Raw genomic sequence first — 18,357 nt, 5'->3', positions numbered from 1 at the left:
GTAATCATGCCATTTAGAAACGTGGGAGCAGTTCAAAGGAAGACTAGTGATTCTGCAACAAACATTTAAAGGAGGAAACATATGGCTCAAAAGAATCAGTTGAGAGAATCAATTTTTAGGCACTTTAAGACTTGAAATTTAAAACGTGCCATTTATGTTTTAGAGAAAGACCTCAAAATCACCACTATGTTGCTCTTACATTAACATGCACCTTAAAATTTCCGGTTATACATTAATGCTTTAAGAGTTAAATATAGAAAATAATTTGCACAAACAAACAAAAATAATTCTGTTCACTTTCCCTCATTCCTGATCACAACACAGACCTGCTCTTCCTCAAATGGAGGGAAACATGATTCATAACCCCTCATTTGGAACTGGTGGGCATAGACACTCAAAGCAACTAACAGGGAGAGGGGAATCCCTCCAAGAAGAAAAATTCACAGCCTTTGAAAATGTCAAGTTTTCTCTTATCTAGAAGTCACTAAGTTTTACGTATTTCGTAATTTTGTTAAGGAGCAGAAAGTATCAAAGTCGTCTGCCAGATGTTAAGATAAGGTAACTAGTACCAGTTACTCATCCAAACAAAGCTAACCTACTTGACTACTTGAGGAACTCGAAAATTTAAAACTGCAAACACTGTACAACCTTTGCTCAAACTTCAATTCGGGCTGGAGGTATAGCTCAGTGGTAGAGCACTTGCCTGGAGTACTTGAAGCCCTGGATCCCCAGCTCCACAAAAACTGAGACAAAAGCAAATTCTGATGGAAACAGAATCTATCTGGTGTCAAAAGTTGATAAAATTACAGGAAGCCTAGAAGCAGAACTGTAGAATACTGCAAACAAGTACCCAAAGCTTTAGCTTAAATACTGCCCCTTTTATATCACAAAATAACAATGCTCAATTTTGCTTCTGCTTTGACAGCGCCAACTATAGCCTTTCAACATTTTCCTAGCAAACTGAATTGTAAAAAATACAACCAAGCTTGTGCTCATTAAATACACATGTATATAAAAACATATAAAAAGTACAAGATTGATTGTTAGGGAACTTTTACAGCATCAACATCCTGTTCTCCAAGTCTTTAGTAAAAAGCCAAAGAGCCATTCTTTCTGTGCAAAAGACAGACTAAATTCCTCACTGTAGATCATGTCTACACATGCTATGCACAGAAATAAGCTTTCCAGAAACATGCTATCCTCAAAAACAAAACAACAACAACAACAACAACAACAACAAAAAACCCCACAGAAACAGAAACAAACCAAAAATGAAGAAAGACAGACAAAGTACCAAAACCCCCAAACACACCACAGGACAAAAACTTATTCTTAAATCAAATTCTATTTGTGAATTCAGCAAAATAATTTCTATAAAATAAAACAGCAAAATATTTAAATAGTGTGGGTTGTATCTGTCTGCAGGGGTATTTGGTTTTTGACAGGTTCCAAAAATTACACATACTCAAGTCACCAATTTTCTTTGAAATACAGTATTAACTTATTAGTTTCTTTATCTTTATTCAAGTTGTTTATTCTAAATAATACCGCAATCATATTAACTACCAGTAATTTTCTTCTTCTTCTTCTTCTGTTTTTGGTTTTTCGAGACAGAGTTTCTCTGTGTAGTCTTGGCTGTCCTGGACTCACTCTGTAGACCAGGCTGACCTTGAACTCACAGAGATCCGCCTGTCTCTGCCTCCCATGTGCTGGGATTAAAGGCGTGTGCCACCACGCCCGGCTCCAATGATTTTTTTAAAAATCAGACCCTGCTTTCAATGTTAAGATTGTTGGAGTAATGAAAAAGGAGCTAGGACAATTCTTGCTTTCAAGTAAAAGTATGACTGAGCAGAGAATCAGCCAGATATTTTGGTGCAGAGGTACTCCAAAGATTGTAGGATTCTGAGGACTTCCGTATTCACTGGGATCCAGCAGAAGGGCAGTTTGCAAAGAGTCACTTAGTAAGCTCTACCAAAGAACAAGCACACCAAATACAGTCTTCTACTAGGCTCCAGCCAGCATCCTGGCATAGCAATTTTTTGTATATTTGTTTTAAACCTTTCAAAATTCCCATTACTAAATCAATAAATTTAAGTGTTCTTTATTCCACCCAGAGATCCGCACTGCCAAACACAAGAAGGAACACATGTGCAACTGAGAACCGCCTGCCTGCCACAGTTCTTCCCTCAGTCTGTATTTTATAGTCTAGGGTTTAAGAAGGAAAGCTCCGAGCAATGCAGCTGCCATGTCAGGACAACTGCAGTCATTATGGTAATATTTCCTCATTGGCTACACTAACTTGTGTGAAGCCATGCTAAATGTTACAGCATATCTATAGCTTCAAAGTGATTAACCTAACATCAGAATAAAAAGGCAATGAAAAAGATCTAGAAACATATTACATCACCAATTTTCCACATCAACCAAATAATTAAAAGGTAACCAGCCTTACATTGCTCATAGTAAAATTGACTCCAGTGGCAAAGAATGAACACGGAACTATCGATGTGACATGAATGGGCTGTTTTGTTGCTGTTGGTTTACTTTTTGTTTTTGTAAAGGAGGTGATCCAACTGCCACAAGGTAGGCAACACTGGCTGCAGAGTGCAGTGGGTATAACAAGAAAATTAATGTAGTTTTTGTAGATCTGTGAGTCTCATCAAGAAAAAAAAAGTTTCTTAAGAATTAACAGTCAAACATTAATATACTATATACACCTTTGCCATTTACACATTAGCATCAGGCCATTTATTACAAAACACTATACACTTTCCACTGCAGGCGGGTTATATATTGACAGCAAATTTCTGCAGATAAGACAGTGAATAAACTCTCCACTCCAAGTTGATTAGGAATAGTTTTCTAGTTTGAAATTATTAGCCAGACACAGAAAAAAAGTTGGACTGTAAGGCCTGGGTGCACAGTCTTGATGGAACCAGTTAGTATGTGCCTTTACTGATCCTTGGTCTGGGGTGGGGACACTTCTTCACCGCCTTCATAATTTTCTTGTGCTCGTTGGCCAGTTCTCTGAGGGTTGTTCATGTGATGTGCTGCTGGGCCTGTATATGGCTGTCCATGCACATGGTTATTCTGGAAGGGAAAAGAAATGTGTGCATTACAAACTTAACATGGATGGAGAAACGGATTAAGTTAAGACTATGTACTGGTCATACATAGAACTAGAGTTTGGTTCCCAGTACCTATGCCAGGTGGCTTATTACTGGCATAATTTAGGTACAGGAGTATCTGGCACCTGAGTGTAGTGACACTTTTAAATTGGTTTCTTTAAAAAACACAGAGCTGGGTGCAGTAGCACACACCTTTAATCCCAGCACTCAGGATGCAGAGGCAGGTGGATCCCTGTGAGTTTGAGGCTAGCTTGGTCTACAAAGCTAGTCCAGAATAGCCAAGGCAACACAGAGAAACCCTGCCTCCAACACACCCACACGTATATTTTCATTTTGATCCCATGTGGAGATACGAGGCTGGTTTGCAGTAGCTGACCATCATTTTCCTCATGCTCTAGCAGAGACATGATTTTGCCAGCTGTAGATAGTTTCTGCAATTGTGTTATATGTGGAATTCTGGGGACTTTTCAGAGGGTAAATAAATGCCAGAGCCCCAAGAGGTGTGGGAATTTTGTTGGTTGTTGGGTCAGTCATGTTTTTGTTTTATTTGAGACAGGGTTTCTCCCTGTAGCCTTGGCTGTTCTGGACTCGCTTTGTAGACTGGAGACTGTCAGCATATTTCACCTACCTCCCAAGTGCTAGGACTACAGGCGTGTGCCACCACTACCTCTAACCACTACCCCTTTTAAAGTCAGGGTCTTAATGTGTAGTCCATGCTGGTCTCAAACTCAGAGACCTGCCCACATCTGTCTCCTGAGTGCTGGGATTAAAGGAGAGCCATATGCTGTTGAGTTTTAGCATTCTGCAACATGCTAGAAAGCTAACACCCATTTGTGTACTACTGCCACCTCGAAACATTTGACTTGGCCACTCTACATTTTAAGAACACTTCTGTGTAGGATTTTACTTCTTTATCTACTTTTGCAGGTAATTATCTTATAAGTAATTAATTTGAGTTAATTACTTATAAAAGTGTCAAATTCTCCATAGATTTTACTATTGATGAAATCCCAGTCTAATTAAGCAATAATACTTCACTGCCATACCTTAGTTGTTTTTAGAATCTACTTGCAGACTCAGCCTAAGAAATGTCATCATCACCTTTCACACTAAGCAATAATTATCATTTTATGCAGACAAGAACCATGCAGTTTTACTCGCTCTATACTAGTATGTGACATATCTATTTCGTAAGGGAACCACATCCCTGAGGCAAGGTCAAATCTGTGCCATGACCCCATTCCAAAGTCCAGATAATCTCTCCATGAGTTCAGAGTCATGGTAAAATCCATCCTTTATCGGTAAGCACGAAATTGGTTCTAGAGCAGTGATTCTCAATACCGTGTGTGTGTGTGTGTGTGTGAGAGAGAGAGAGAGAGAGAGAGAGAGAGAGAGAGAGAGAGAGAGAGAGAGAGAGAGAGCAAGAGAGCGAGAGAGAGAGCGAGAGAGAGAGAGAGCGAGCGCGCGAGAGAGAGCGCGGTGTTGAATGACCCTTTTATAGGGGTAGCAGATCAGATATCCTGCATATCTCATATTACAACTCATAACAGTAGCAAGCTTACAGTTATGAAGTAACAACAAAAATAATTTTATGGTTGGGAGTCAACACAACATGAGGAACTGTATTAAAGGAACACAGCATTAAGGTTGAGAACCACTATAGAGGTTAACTCCACTATCTGACTCATGTTTACCTGCTGATATTGAGATCCAGGGGAATGGGGGTATAACGGGGCATCTTCTGGTGGAGGTGATTCATGCTCATCTGGGGCATCCTGGTCATCTGGTTCCTAATTTTAAAGAAAACAATTATGTAGGCAACATCAAGCTTTAAAAGACTGTTTATAACCCCTGCATCTAAGGCTCAGGGAACTTCCCCAATCATTGAGGGGCCAGAAAGTTTGTTGGGAGACAGAAGCTGTATCCATGCAGTCTCAACAACATGGCTGCCTAAATAAGAGCACCAATAAATGGCTAACATGTAAGGAGGAAATCCATGAGACTTCAACCCTAGATAAAGTACTATAGACAAACAAGGAATGTTAAAATAAATAATCAATCTGTGTCCCTCAAGGGAAGGGTCCCCCTGATTGGTTATCTAATAACAAATGATCAGCCTTAAAGTCATAAACATATAAATAACTTTATACACACCGAAGAGGTTATTTGTAGATTTAGGAATATAGATACATGTAACAACATTTAAGGAAAAAGAAGCTATGAATCTAAGACAGAGCAAGGGGGTGCATGGGAGTAGCTAAAATGGGGAAAATGTAGTTATGTTTTAATTTGAAAGAAATTGACCTTTATGTGTGCTATGGTTTATATGCATATCTATAGTAAGTGAATGATGTTAAAAAGGGGGAGAGATGGGTCTGAAGAGAAGGTTCAGAGGTAAAGATCATTTGTTCTTCTAGAGGACCCAAGTTCAAGTCCCTAACACCCACAGGGCAGTTCATAGCAATCTGTTAACTCCAATTCCAAGGATCCAACATCTTTTCTTCTGGCCTCCACGGGCACCAGGCAGGCATATGGCGCACAGATACATATGCAGGCCAAGCACCCATATGCATAAAAGTTTAAAAAAAAACACTTAAGGTATCCTCATTAACCTAACATATTAAAGCAAATCACTACATATTAAAGGAAACATAACTCTAGCAAAGTCTTTAAAAAACAAACCACTATCATTAATACACAGTCAATGGCCTAAAAAGAATTACTTTGCTTTCTTCCATTTCTATCTCTTGTAGACTGGTGGCTTTTTTTACCTCCTCAGGACAGAGTTCACAAGCTTTTGCAAGTGTCATCCTAGCGCTATGTGATCTCTCCAAGAAATAGCCATTTGATGTTTCATTGCTTTGCACTGGGGGAGACCAGTTGTTGTAAGTATACTGAGGATTGCCAGTATATGGTCTTCTTTCGAGTTCATCTCCAAGCCACTCCACTGCCCAAGTCCATTTCCTTTTAAGATCTCCATTGCCCTTTAAAAGTAAATAAAATCATGTACATTTAAGAGCATTTGGACTGTAAAGTGAATAAATTATTTTTTAAAAAGGGTGATTCAGAGTATTTAAAAGATAACATAAAATGATAACCCCATAAACTCAGCATTCTGGTTTTTTTTTCCTTCAAATAGTCTTGCTATGTAGCCCTGACTGTCCAGTAATTGTTCCGTAGCTCATGTTGTCACCAAACCCTGTAGCTGTCCTGCCTTAGCCTTGAATGCTAGGATTATAGATGTATACCTACCATACCTAGATTAAAACAGGATCCGAATGCCATTTTTCCTTTCTTTCTTATTGTTTGTGATGCTGAGGATTTAACTGCAAGGCTTTGTACATGGGTGAACAGCGTATCACAGAGCTAAAGCCTTATCCCTTTAAAACAAGACTTTTACCTGATTCAAATTTCTATGAAATAAGAAAACAGCCTTACCTGCAGGATTTGGTAGGCAACAGGACAACTGCTAAAGAGAGCTACCATACATTTTATACACTGGTATGCTCTTTTTTGATAGTGATTCTTAGAACGCTGGATTGTGTCAAATAGCCCATCTCGGTCATCTGGAATTCCTTTAAGAGCATTATGAATTCTGAAAAACAATGAGAAGATAAAACTTCTAAAATCTAATAAAAGCTAACATGTATGAAGAGCTTAAAATATTACCTTGCTATATCATGCTTTCTTCCCACTAATACCAACAGTTTTCCAAAAACCATCTTTAAAAAAATAGATGTATAAATTTTTTTTTTATACAACATTCTGCCCGCACGTGTGCCTGTGCGCCAGAAGAGGGCACCAAATCACATTATAGATAGTTGTGAGCCACCATGTAGTTGCTGGGAGTTGAACTCAGGACCCTTGGAAGAAGAGACTGTGCTCTTAACCTCTAAGCCATCTCTGCAGCCCCCAAATAACATCTTTGTTTGTTTTTTGTTTTTTGAGACAGGGCTTCTCTTTGTAGCCTTGGCTATTCTGGACTAGCTTTGTAGACCAGGCCTGCCTCTGCCTCTGAGTGCTTGGATAAAAGGCTTGGGCTGCTGTGCCCAGCTCCCAAATACCATCTTTAATCAGTACTATCTTTGTGTTGTTTCCTCATGTCTAGCAATGCAGGACACATGGAAGACATACTAAATACATGAGACTTACTGAAGCAAAAAACAAACAAATAACCTACCACAACAAAAACTACACTATGAGATTATCTTCAAGCTTGACTTAATTGTAAGTTTTTACTAACTACTTGAGTTATTTCTCATATTTGATCTATGCTAAGAAAACTTAGATGTACCTAACTATAAATTTTTTTCTAATTTTTTGAGAAAAGGTTTTGCTATTATATGCCTGATTGGCTTGGAATTCAGTGACCTGCCACCACACCCTAAAAGCCATACAAACTTATGCTATTTTAAAAAAGAAAAGCACTAAAACTTAGACTGTATTAAAATAATCTCAGAAGACTTTAATCCTAACACTTGGGAGGCAGAGGCAGAACTCACTGTGAGTTCAAGGCCAGCCTGATCTACAAAGTCTAGGACAGAGCTAAGGCTACACAGAGAAACCCTGTCTCAAAAAACAACAACAATAACAAAACCCAAACAAACAAAAAAACAATCTCAGAAATATCAATGTCAGGTTAGAAAATTTGGATCCAAGAAGATGGATTTTTTTGCTTATTGTTATTTTTATAATAGTAATTTGAGATGTACAATGATAAAAAAGATAATTTGATAGTATGAATTTGTAAATTCTGGCATTTGTAATCTCCACTAAAAGTAAACATTCATATTTTAAAAAATTAAACTATTTCTATGTAGAAGTGTTTTTCCTACATGTACATATATGTACCACATACATGCCTGGTGCCTTTAGGAGCCAGAAGAGGGTGTCCGATCCCAGAGAACTAGAGTTAGAGAGTTTAGAGCTACTATGTGGGTGTTGGGCAACCAAATGTGGGTCACCTGCAAGGACAAGTACTCTTAACTGGCCAGCTTGGTCTACAGAGTGTTACAGTACAGCCAGGGCTACTCTGTCTCAAAAACACCCAAATGTCAGTACTTAAGGGGCTTTGTTAGCTGTCTGTGATCACGTGCAAAGTAGTAAAAATTCAGGTTGCTTAGAACCTGTGCTTTCCTAGCAGAGGTTGAATAAAGTGACTGTCTTGTTTCAGCTTCAAACTATAAACAAAAGTATCCTCTTTTGCTGTGTGAAATGGCTTTCAAGCACAGCACTCAAGTGCTGACTAGTGTTCCGAAGCTGTGATGCATCTTACAGAAAACGTATGCTAGAAGTTCACATTAGGTGAGGTGTAAGAGCTCCTGGCTATAAGTTCAATGATAATGGCTCAACAGTATATATTTATTAACACACAGAAACCAAAAAACAGCCAGGTGCAGTGGCACACACCTCTAATGCTAGCACGCAGAGAGGCAGAGAGGCAGGTGGATCTCTGTGACTTCGAGGCCAGCCTGGTCTACAAAGTGAGTCCAGGACAGTCAAGGCTACACAGAGAAACCCTGTCTCGAAAAATAAAACAGAGAAAAAAAAATCCCCCAAACCAGTTCAGTTGAGTAATGTTATTAATATATTAACTATAAACCTGGGCAATGGGGAAAATACTACCAAAATTTGGAGAAAAGGGGAACTTGGTAGTAACCCCTGTCTTGAGTTTTTTTCCTGTAACACTGAACATTATTTACTAGAACTCCACGGTGATTTCTTGTTTTTGCTTCTTTTTTTAAGATTTACTTATTTATTATTTTGTATCCAGTGTTCTGCCTGCATGTACACCTGCAGGCTAGAAAAGGGCATCAGATCATATTGTAGATGGCTGTGAGCAACCACGTGGCTGCTGGGAATTGAACTCAGGACCTCTGGAAGAACAGACAGTGCTCTTAACCTCTGAGCAATCTCTCCAGCCCCGTGTTTTATTTTTTCAATGATATGTAACACCCAGGACTGAGTCTAATCAGCCTGATAATCGAAAATGGAGTACCCACCTGTGAGTCTGCCAAGAGTCTTCAATCAGTAGTATTTGTAAGAGCAGATCCAAATAGGGCCGGAGCTCATAAGTATAGGAATACGCAACCTAGAAAGAGGTAAGACACAGTGAATCGTGTATAAATGGATAACAAATCAAGTCAGAGATTTAATAATGCTTATGTTTTCTTAACCTGCCAAAGAAGTTCACTGAGGACGGTAGATGAGAACTGAGGATTCTCCCAGCAGCAAAAGCGAAGCAATTTGACGGTCTCATCAGAGTTACTGCAGTCTTCAATAATTTTCTTCACATAACTTGTTCTCACAAATAAAATGTCTACCACATTTTGTTGAATTGGCATTATAGGTTGTGATAAATTAGGATCACCAAATGGATTTGGAAGAGAAGGATTACCTACAATACAGATTTGTCACCAATGAACACCAATAAGCTTCTCCACAATAACAATGTAGACTTCTCAGAACATAGCCTGTGAATGTGAATGTGTGTTAGAAAAGTGAGCTGTAAAGGTCAAGTTTTCTAAGCATAATGAAAAAAAGTAGTATGTGTTACAATGACTAGGTAGTCTAACATGAAAAATTTTATGAATTTAGCCCAGTAGCAAGCAGAAAAAGATCTATATTAATCACGTGAAGATACAGGACTGCAAATATTGTAAAGTCTTGCAAGCATGGATCTTCCTTCACACCCTTAGTTTGTAATTAACTTCAGCGTTATATTTCATCTAGTTCTAGATATGACCCAGCGTATCAAAAATACTGCCAACAATACATTACCATTGATTGAAGACTGCATTCTTGAGGAGACATTGCAACAACGGATTAGCTGTGACACTACTGAGTATAATTTGCCTAATTCAGCATACTGATACTTAATTGGAGGACCAGGACCTTCATCTAAGGACACAAGCATAAAGGTGGCAGGTACACTCAGTTTCAGCAGCTGTGTTTTTTCTGCAACTCCTGTAGTGAGAGACAGGAAGCATATAGAAGGGGAGAAAAAAAGGAAAACATTAGGATGGAAAGAACTTTATGAACAACAAAAACAGCAGTTATTAAAGAGATCTATCATCGCCCCACTCTTTCATGTGCATGTATATTCATCATGCACATACCCATGGAGAACACAAGTTGATGCTGAGAATCTTCCTCAAAAGTTGTTCTACCTTATCCTCTGTAGCAAGATCTCTCAAACTCAGATTGCAAACAGAGTCCATCTTACTAGCCAGCTTGCTCTGTGGATCTTGTCTGACCATTTTCAGGCTGGAATTATAGGCAAACCATATCTTATTCAGCATTTACATGAGGTCTGAGGATCTGAACTCTTTTCTTGTACAGCAAGCACTTTGGCTGAGCTATGTTTCTAGTCCTGGTCTATCTTGGTTTTAGAGACAGGGTTTGGTACATAGCCCTGCCTGTTCTGGAAGTCATTATATACATCAGGCCAGGCTCAGTTAGAGAGCTACTTTCTTCTGTCTCCCAAAAACTAGGATCAGAAGTGTTGACTATCATGTTATAAGAACACACTGCTCTTATGTGGATTCAGACTTATTTAACCAGACAAGAAAATATACCACTTTAACAAGTCCCCCGTACAAGACAGGGTTTCTGTGTGTAACAGCCCTGGCTCTCTTGAAACTCTTTGTAGACCAAGCTGGCCTTGAAATCACAGAAATCTGCCTGCCTCTGCCTCTGGAGTGCTGAGACAAGGCGTGCACCACCTCGCCCAACTTCACTTTAGCACTTTCAATACTGAAATCTATACACAACAGTTAGCATTTGACAATGAGCCTGTAAACATCACGACAGAGAAGACCTTACACCCTGACAAGTGAAAGTGAACGAAACCGTAGCCCCTAGTATAATCTAGGTAGAACTAAGTGAGACACAGGGTTCTGGGAGGTAGCATGGCCTAAGATTACATCTATAGAGACAAATAAGAAGGAAGAGGGGCATGAATCAATAAGGATTGCTTGAGTATAGAACTCAAATTTCAATGTAAAAGTTTTTTTTTTAACTTTGAAGAAAAGCAATTCCCTAAGTTTCTGAACCAGATCTGAATATGAAGAATTATCATTAATACAGAATTTGTCAACTAACATCTTTTTGTTGTTGTTGTTTTGCGACAGGGTTTCTCTGTGTAGCCTTGGTTGTCCTGGACTCACTTTGTAGACCAGGTGGGCCTCGAATTCACAGAGATCCACATGTTTCTGCCTCTCGAGTGCTGGGATTAAAGGCGTACGCCACCACGGCTGGCTCGTCATACTTTTTATTACTATCATGAATTTATCTCTTATTTAAGCTAATTATTTGTTCCCTTTTTTGTTTGATTTTTTTTTGGGGGGGGACAAGGCTTTTCTGGGTAGCCCTGGCTGTCCTGGAACTCTAGCTATATGTAAACCAAGATGGCATCAAACTCACAGAAATCTGTTGGCTTCCCTAGTGCTGAAATTAAAGATGTGCCCCCCCTCATCTCTTGCAGCTGGAAATGCCCGTGTTCATGCTAAACAAGTATTCTCCCACAATCCAATCTTTTGCAATAAAATAAAACAGCGGAAGACAATAGAGCATGATATTTAGTACAGTTCTAATAATACCTAAACAGCAATGAGGAGACGGTACTAGAAAGAGCAAGTTACTTTGGGAAGAAGAGCTGTCAGAGGCAGCAACAGAGTAATTTAAGTAAATTCTTACTTCAAAAAATTGAAGTGATGCTGGAAATCAAACCTGGGGATTTGTATGAGCTAGGCAAACACCTATATTCCTAGCACTAATTGAATAAACATATTTTCTCTAATTTAATTTACTTTTTTTCCCAGATTTTATTCCAAAATTTATGGCTATCACAGTGAAAATATGGATTCTTTACAATAACTGTAGTAATTCTGATTCAGTTAATATGGATACCATTGCTTTAGGTGGCAAAACTTAGGACAATAGATTCTCACTTGTGTTTACCGCAGAGATAATGTAAATTATGAAGTACATGGGGGTGGGGGATGGGGTGGCGGTATGCTCCGTATTTAGAGAAGGCTTAATGCAAAAAAACAAAAAAAACCTATTTCATCACTGAACCTTCTGAATGACTTTATCATTTAACATAATACTTTAACAGAGATTATGAAAACTTTAATTCTTACCTAAATTGGCATACATTACAAACAAGTTGAAATACTGCTGTAAATGACGTCCATGCTCTGAAACTTCCCTCCTCAACAGATTTAGTACTGCTCTTAGTAAGTGGTCACTCAAGCTTAAGTTGTCATAAGCCTGTAAACAGAAAAAAAAAATGCAAGCTGATTCTCAACAAGGTACAAAGATAATTTTATATGTTGAACACAAGAATGCTTTCCTAGAAGGACTGATCACATGAATTCTATCCACCTTGCCTACCACCACTAGATTAATCCAAGAACTTCTGTATGCTAATGTGAAAGAAGAGCTTTGCCACTGAGCTATCTCCCCAGATCTCTTCTTCCAACTGAACTAAGTTGGCCCAACCTGACTTGCAATCCTCCAGCTTCAGCTTCCTAAGTAGCTGGGATTACAGGCATATGCCACTATTAAAAATAATCGATTCTTGGCAAAGGGAATAAAGATCTCAAGTATGTTGCCTAGTTTTCTTCTAAGACAGGGTTTCAGTAGTCAAATTCCAGGTTGGCTTTGAACTCTCAACCCCTCCCCCCCCAGCCTCCCAAATTATGTGTCACCACACACAGCTTTTGGATTCATTATAGAATTTTCACTTTGCTGCAATTAAAACAAAAAATGTTTATAAAAAAATCCAAAATGAAGTATGTATGAAAATACCATATAGGCTGGGAGAGTGGTGGGGCACACCTTTAATCCTAGCAGGCAGAGGCAGGTGGATCGATGTGAGTTAGAGGCCAGCCTGGTCTACAAATCAAGTCTAAGGTAGCCAGGGCTATTACACAGAGAAACTCTTATCTTGAAATAACAAAAAATAAAGAAACAAAAGAAAAATCCCATATGGAAACACTACTTTGTAAGCTAATTTATAAACAAGGCTGGTGGGTGAGGTGCCTCAATGGGTAAAGGCGCTTACCCAAACCATGGGAGTTTGATCCCTAGGACCCACATGGTGGAAGAACTGACTTCCAAGTTGTCCTCTGACCTCTACACGTGTGCTGTAGCATGTGCACAACATTCCATATAAAATTTAAAAAGCATGTCTGTGGGGGTGGGTGGCACACCTCTTCAAGAAAATTCCCTTCTGTGTTGTTGATGGAAACCAAGCCTTGCACATTTTATGAATGCTCTCTACCACTGAAACATACTCCAGGCCACCCATACATTTAAAAAACATTTTTATTTATTTTATGTATATGAATTCTCTATCTGTGTGTACCCCTGCAGGCCAGAAGAGGGCACCAGATCACATTACAGATGGCTGTGAGCCACCAGGTGGTTGCTGGGAATTGAACTCAGGACCACTGGAAGAGCAGCGAGTGCTCTTAACCGTAGAGTCATCTTTCCAAACTCCTACCCACACAGTTTTAAAGGGCAAATAATCACTGTTGGTTTTTATCTAGTAATTTTAATGCAACTCAGGTATGTCTGTTACTGTGGCAAACAATAAAAATGTAGTTTTATACATTTAAGTTTCTCTTTTCAACTTTGAGAACACGCTTTTCTTTTTGTAAATACATAAATAAACAAAGGTACAGTTACCTGACTAGAAGGTCCAGGAGATGCAAAAGGTGAAGGACACGGGCCATCTTGCAAGGAAAAATGTGCAATGAAAACTATAAGTTTTGCAAATGCACCTCTCACTTCTGCACTAGGGCATTCCAAAAGGTACTCAGAGAATCGATTTGAGACATTAAAAAGGACATTGTGAGCAAACCAAAACCGCACATTCTTGCTGTGACGAAGAAGAATACACAATGCATCATACCTAAAACAAAACAAATCACAGCTATCAATTCAGTTCACTTTTCCTGTAGTAAAAGACTTTTTCCTTAGTAAAAGAATCAAAACAAGTAGAAACAACAAATATCTCCTTTCACTGAAGAGAAGAGCAGTAATGACTACTTCTAGTATTAACATGAAAATGTCTGATGGTGAGCTGGGGGTGGTGTATGCCTTTAATACCGAGGCAGATATGCATTCAAGGCTAGTCTGGTTTACAGAGAGTTTGCGGCCAGCTAGGTGTACACAGAGAAACTGTGTGTGGGGGGGTGGGGGGTGGGGGGTGGGGAGAAGATGGGGATGGGTCCAAATGGACAGCATATAAGTACAGTATGGACTAGCCTATCTCATGCCATTACAAAACAGGCAAAAGCTTGTACTAGTTGCTAAAACTCCATTACTAGCCAGAGGTGATGGCATGGTGGCCCACTTCTGTATTGTCAGCACTTGAGAGGCTTGCCTGGTCTACATGCAAAGTTTCAGGACACCCTATCTCCAAAACCAAACAAAATCTATTTAAAAAATTTATTTCACACACAGTGTTCTGCCTGCATACAAGAAGAGAGCACCAGATCTCATTACAGAAGGTTGTGACCCACCACGTGGTTGCTGGGAATGAATGCAAAACCTCTGGAAAAACAGACAGTGCTCTCAACCACTGAGCCATTTCTCCAGCCCACAAAATCCATTATTAAATAATGACAAAACACTTTCTTTTCTTACTGTATTATCTTCTGGGTAAATACAAGTTGTTTTCTTGTTTTGTTTACAGGTGTGTGTGTGTGTGTGTGTGTAAAAGGGCTATTGGCAGGAACTGGCTCTCTCCTACCATGTGGGTTCTGGGGATCAAACTCAGTTTTGTCAGGTTTGGGGACAAACCTTTACCTACTGAGCAATATCACTGGCCCTGAGTAAATAACAATTGTTTAAAAGGCACTATAATGGCTGTATACTTAATTTTTATTCTTTTATGTCAAATATTTTAATATGATTTTTTACTACTATTTTTGAAAAAAAATCTGCCTTTTAAATTTGAAATACTAGTCTCATGGTTCTGAAAAAACTAAGGCACCCTACTAAAGACTACCACCAAATCTTTTTTTTTTAAAATATTTATTATGTATACAGTGCTCTGCCTGTGTGTACCCCTGCAGGCCAGAAGAGGGCATCAAATCACATTATAGATGGCTGTGAGCCACCATATGGCTGCTGGGAATTGAACTCAGGACCTCTGGAGGAACAGTCAGTGCTCTTAACCTCTGAGCCATCTCTGCAGCTCCCCACCACCAAATCTTAAACAGGAATAAAAATCCAAAATAAGGTACCAATCACTGGCGGAGCCGCGGACTATTTTCTTTGTGTGAAATCCTGTAGTAAAAAGGAACCTAGCAGCAAGCTGAATACTAATCATAGTGATTTCTTCTGCTTCAGGTGACAGGTGATCTTGCCCTAAAAGAAAGCAAAACAAAATAAAAAACCACATATACACACACACACATACACATTTAAAAAACAGATATCTGTTGAAGCTCCATTTTCAAACAAGTTTGTACTTTGCATTTTTTTTTCCGGAGACAGGGTTTCTCTGTGTAGCCTTAGCTGTCCTGGAACTCTTTTTGTAGACTACCTGCCTCTGCCTCTTGAATCCTGTGCCACCATGCCCAACCTGCACTTTGCATTCTTGATTTGTTAAAACAAACTCTTCTTAGATTACTTACGAAATTCTTATTCCTGATTTTAGAACTGAATACAATGTTTTATACTAATGGACTAATTAAACACAAATTTATTTCAACGAACAAAAACTTTGCCATCTCCATACAGTATGATAATTCTTATTGCGCAAAAATAAGTCTTCTTAAAGGTAACTTTAGCCAAAAGCAACAATTTAAATTCACTCAAAATGAAATGTAAATCTTATAAACTTAAATAAGGAAGAGTAGCCGGGCATAATGCCATACACTTTTAATTCTAACACTCAGGAGGCAGAGGCAGGTGGTTCCAAGACAGCCTGGGTGACAGAGAAACACTGTCTTAAAAAAAAAAAACACCTCACAAACCGACCAACAAAACCACAGCCCCCCAAAACGCAAGGACTAGAAAGACTCCTTAGCAATCATAGTACTTGTTACTCTTATAGGTCTGAAGTTAAGTTCCCAGCACCCAACTCTGCAACTCCAGATCCAGGGGATCGAATGCCCTCTTCTGGACTCCTCAAGAACTGCATGCACAGACATACAATAGCCAGGCAAAACATTCACACATACAAAATGAATAACACTAGCAGGGCAGTGGTAGCACACACCTTTAATCTCAGTACTTGGGAGGCAGAGGCAGATAGATCGCTGAGAGTTTGAGGCCAGCTTGGTCTACACAGAGAAACCCTGTCTTGAAAAACCAACCAGCCAACCAACCAACCAAGCTAACTGTTAACACTTACCTGGAGGAGGGTTTAAGTAAACACCATTACATGTAAGTAGTTTTTTCATAAACTGAAAATATTCCAAACTGTACTGCATTCGGTTGTGCATGAACTGTACATTCTGTTTCCGTACACTTCTCTCGATGGCTGATGGCATAACAATCTGATGGGGCCTTGTGGTGATAGCAATCTCTGATATGTATCTTATCAACTCATCATCATGATCTATTGTGTCCATTCGTTCATAAAAAAGTATATATGCATTCCACCACCTTTTCTGGCGCCTGTACGACATGCGCTTCATCATGTGATCAAACACTTCTCCCATGTACTCGCCTCCAAAGCACTGGTTTTTCATTTCTTCATCATCATCCATTTTACACTCTGTTACATCTCCGTCATCAAATTTATACCAGCGATTTTTTTCACCATCCCCTCCATTCCTCTGAATGATGTAAGAATAGTAATGTCCCCCACTTGCTTGGCCACTGTGCACAAGCACACCCACAAGTCTGTATTTTGTGCTACCTGCTTTCTCATTTTCAGACTGCTCATTCTGTTGTATCAGTTGACTTTCTGGGTTTACATTATCTCCCTCCAGTTTAGCAACACCTGCAACTGTATAAGGTTCCATATCTAACTCTCGAGGAAATTCAAAGTAATCATTGAACTTGATTGCACACTCTCGTTCCCAGTCATAATCGAATCGTTTTAGTTGGATAGCAAGAACAGGAGGTAATTTTTTAATCAGCAAGCGCTTTACAGTATCAACCTAAAACCAAGAGAGAAAATTAATAGACACAATCCATGCAAAAAACAAACAAACAAACAAAAAAACCTAAAACCCAAGCAAATAAATATCCCCACCCCTAAATGTGAAGGTAACCTAGAGTGTCACACATACTAAGCAAGCACTCATCCTTTAGCTCTATCTCCAATTCATTTCGGCTTAGGCTGACTTTGAACTTGCCATCTGTAGCCCAGACAGGCCTTGCATGTGTGACCCTTTTATTTTACCACATCTTACTAAAGTAATGTAGTTGAGGTTACATGATTCTGCCACCAAGACCACCAGACCAAGCAAACTTTTTTCTCTTGAACTTTTTTCTTCGGATAGGGCTTTAGTATAGTTCCAGTTGGCTGCAGATTAGTGCACTATGAAGCTTAGGCATGCCTGAGCCCATAGCAACTCCGGTGCCTCAGCTTCTCTTGTGTAGCTCCACATCACTAGCTCGTCAAGCAATGATTTTATGTCTAAGTGTATCTACCGCACGTGTGCTGGTGGGCGAAGAGGCCAAACAAGGCCATTAGATTCCCTGAAACTGGATCCATAGATGGCTGTGAAATGCCACATGGGTGTTGGAAACTGAATCCCAGGTCCTCTACAAGAGCGGTTAGCACTCTTCATAGCTGCTTAATCTCTCTAGCTTTTTAAGCAAATTCTTTAAAATGCACTATCAAGTTTTTATAAGACTTACTTGAATTACAATCACAAGGTATTTCTGTGAAGTTGACATAAAGATTAACTGATTAATAACATGGAAATTGCCTATACCAGTTAATACAAATTGCAAAAATTAGTCATTTACACATTACTTATTGCCTGGTTTCTATACTGTCCTTGCCTCAAGCCATTATTTGTTATTTATAGTTACCAACTAAGGCTGTTTGTTGTAAGCAAAATGAATAGTTTACTTTCTATTGGGAAATTAGAAGTTAGTTAGGTGCTTTATACCCCATAATCCCAACGTACATACTTTAATACTTCTCTAAGTGGTGTGCTGGGCCAAACAACACAGGTTGTTGTGAAGTAGTTTGGAAGTTAGAAAAAATAAACACAATTAACCATTAATATGTGTGACTGTCTCTCTC

At 39.1% G+C, this 18,357-nt stretch overlaps 1 protein-coding gene across 11 annotated transcripts in view; it reads right to left on the bottom strand.

The window, feature by feature from the left end:
* Positions 1-1,326: 1,326 nt before the first annotated feature.
* Positions 1,327-18,357, bottom strand: part of USP9X (ubiquitin specific peptidase 9 X-linked) — a 144,647-nt gene continuing 127,616 nt past the window's right edge. For all 11 annotated transcript variants that reach the window (XM_084790788.1, XM_084790787.1, XM_084790786.1 and 8 more), the window contains 11 exons: positions 16,504-17,257; positions 15,389-15,512; positions 13,824-14,049; positions 12,272-12,401; positions 9,909-10,094; positions 9,305-9,525; positions 9,131-9,219; positions 6,567-6,723; positions 5,900-6,112; positions 4,823-4,918; positions 1,327-3,090 (listed from right to left, as the gene is read on the bottom strand). In XM_084790788.1, coding sequence (XP_084646914.1) covers positions 2,953-3,090; positions 4,823-4,918; positions 5,900-6,112; positions 6,567-6,723; positions 9,131-9,219; positions 9,305-9,525; positions 9,909-10,094; positions 12,272-12,401; positions 13,824-14,049; positions 15,389-15,512; positions 16,504-17,257 — 2,334 coding nt within the window. In that variant the 3' untranslated portion in view covers positions 1,327-2,952. The remainder of the gene's footprint in view (positions 3,091-4,822; positions 4,919-5,899; positions 6,113-6,566; positions 6,724-9,130; positions 9,220-9,304; positions 9,526-9,908; positions 10,095-12,271; positions 12,402-13,823; positions 14,050-15,388; positions 15,513-16,503; positions 17,258-18,357) is intronic.

This window comes from Acomys minous (genome assembly GCF_964271855.1).
Source record: "Acomys minous genome assembly, chromosome: 7".
Taxonomy (NCBI): Eukaryota; Metazoa; Chordata; class Mammalia; order Rodentia; family Muridae; genus Acomys; species Acomys minous.
The sequence above is the reverse complement of the archived record's forward strand: the minus strand, read 5'-3'. Positions and strand labels throughout refer to the sequence as shown.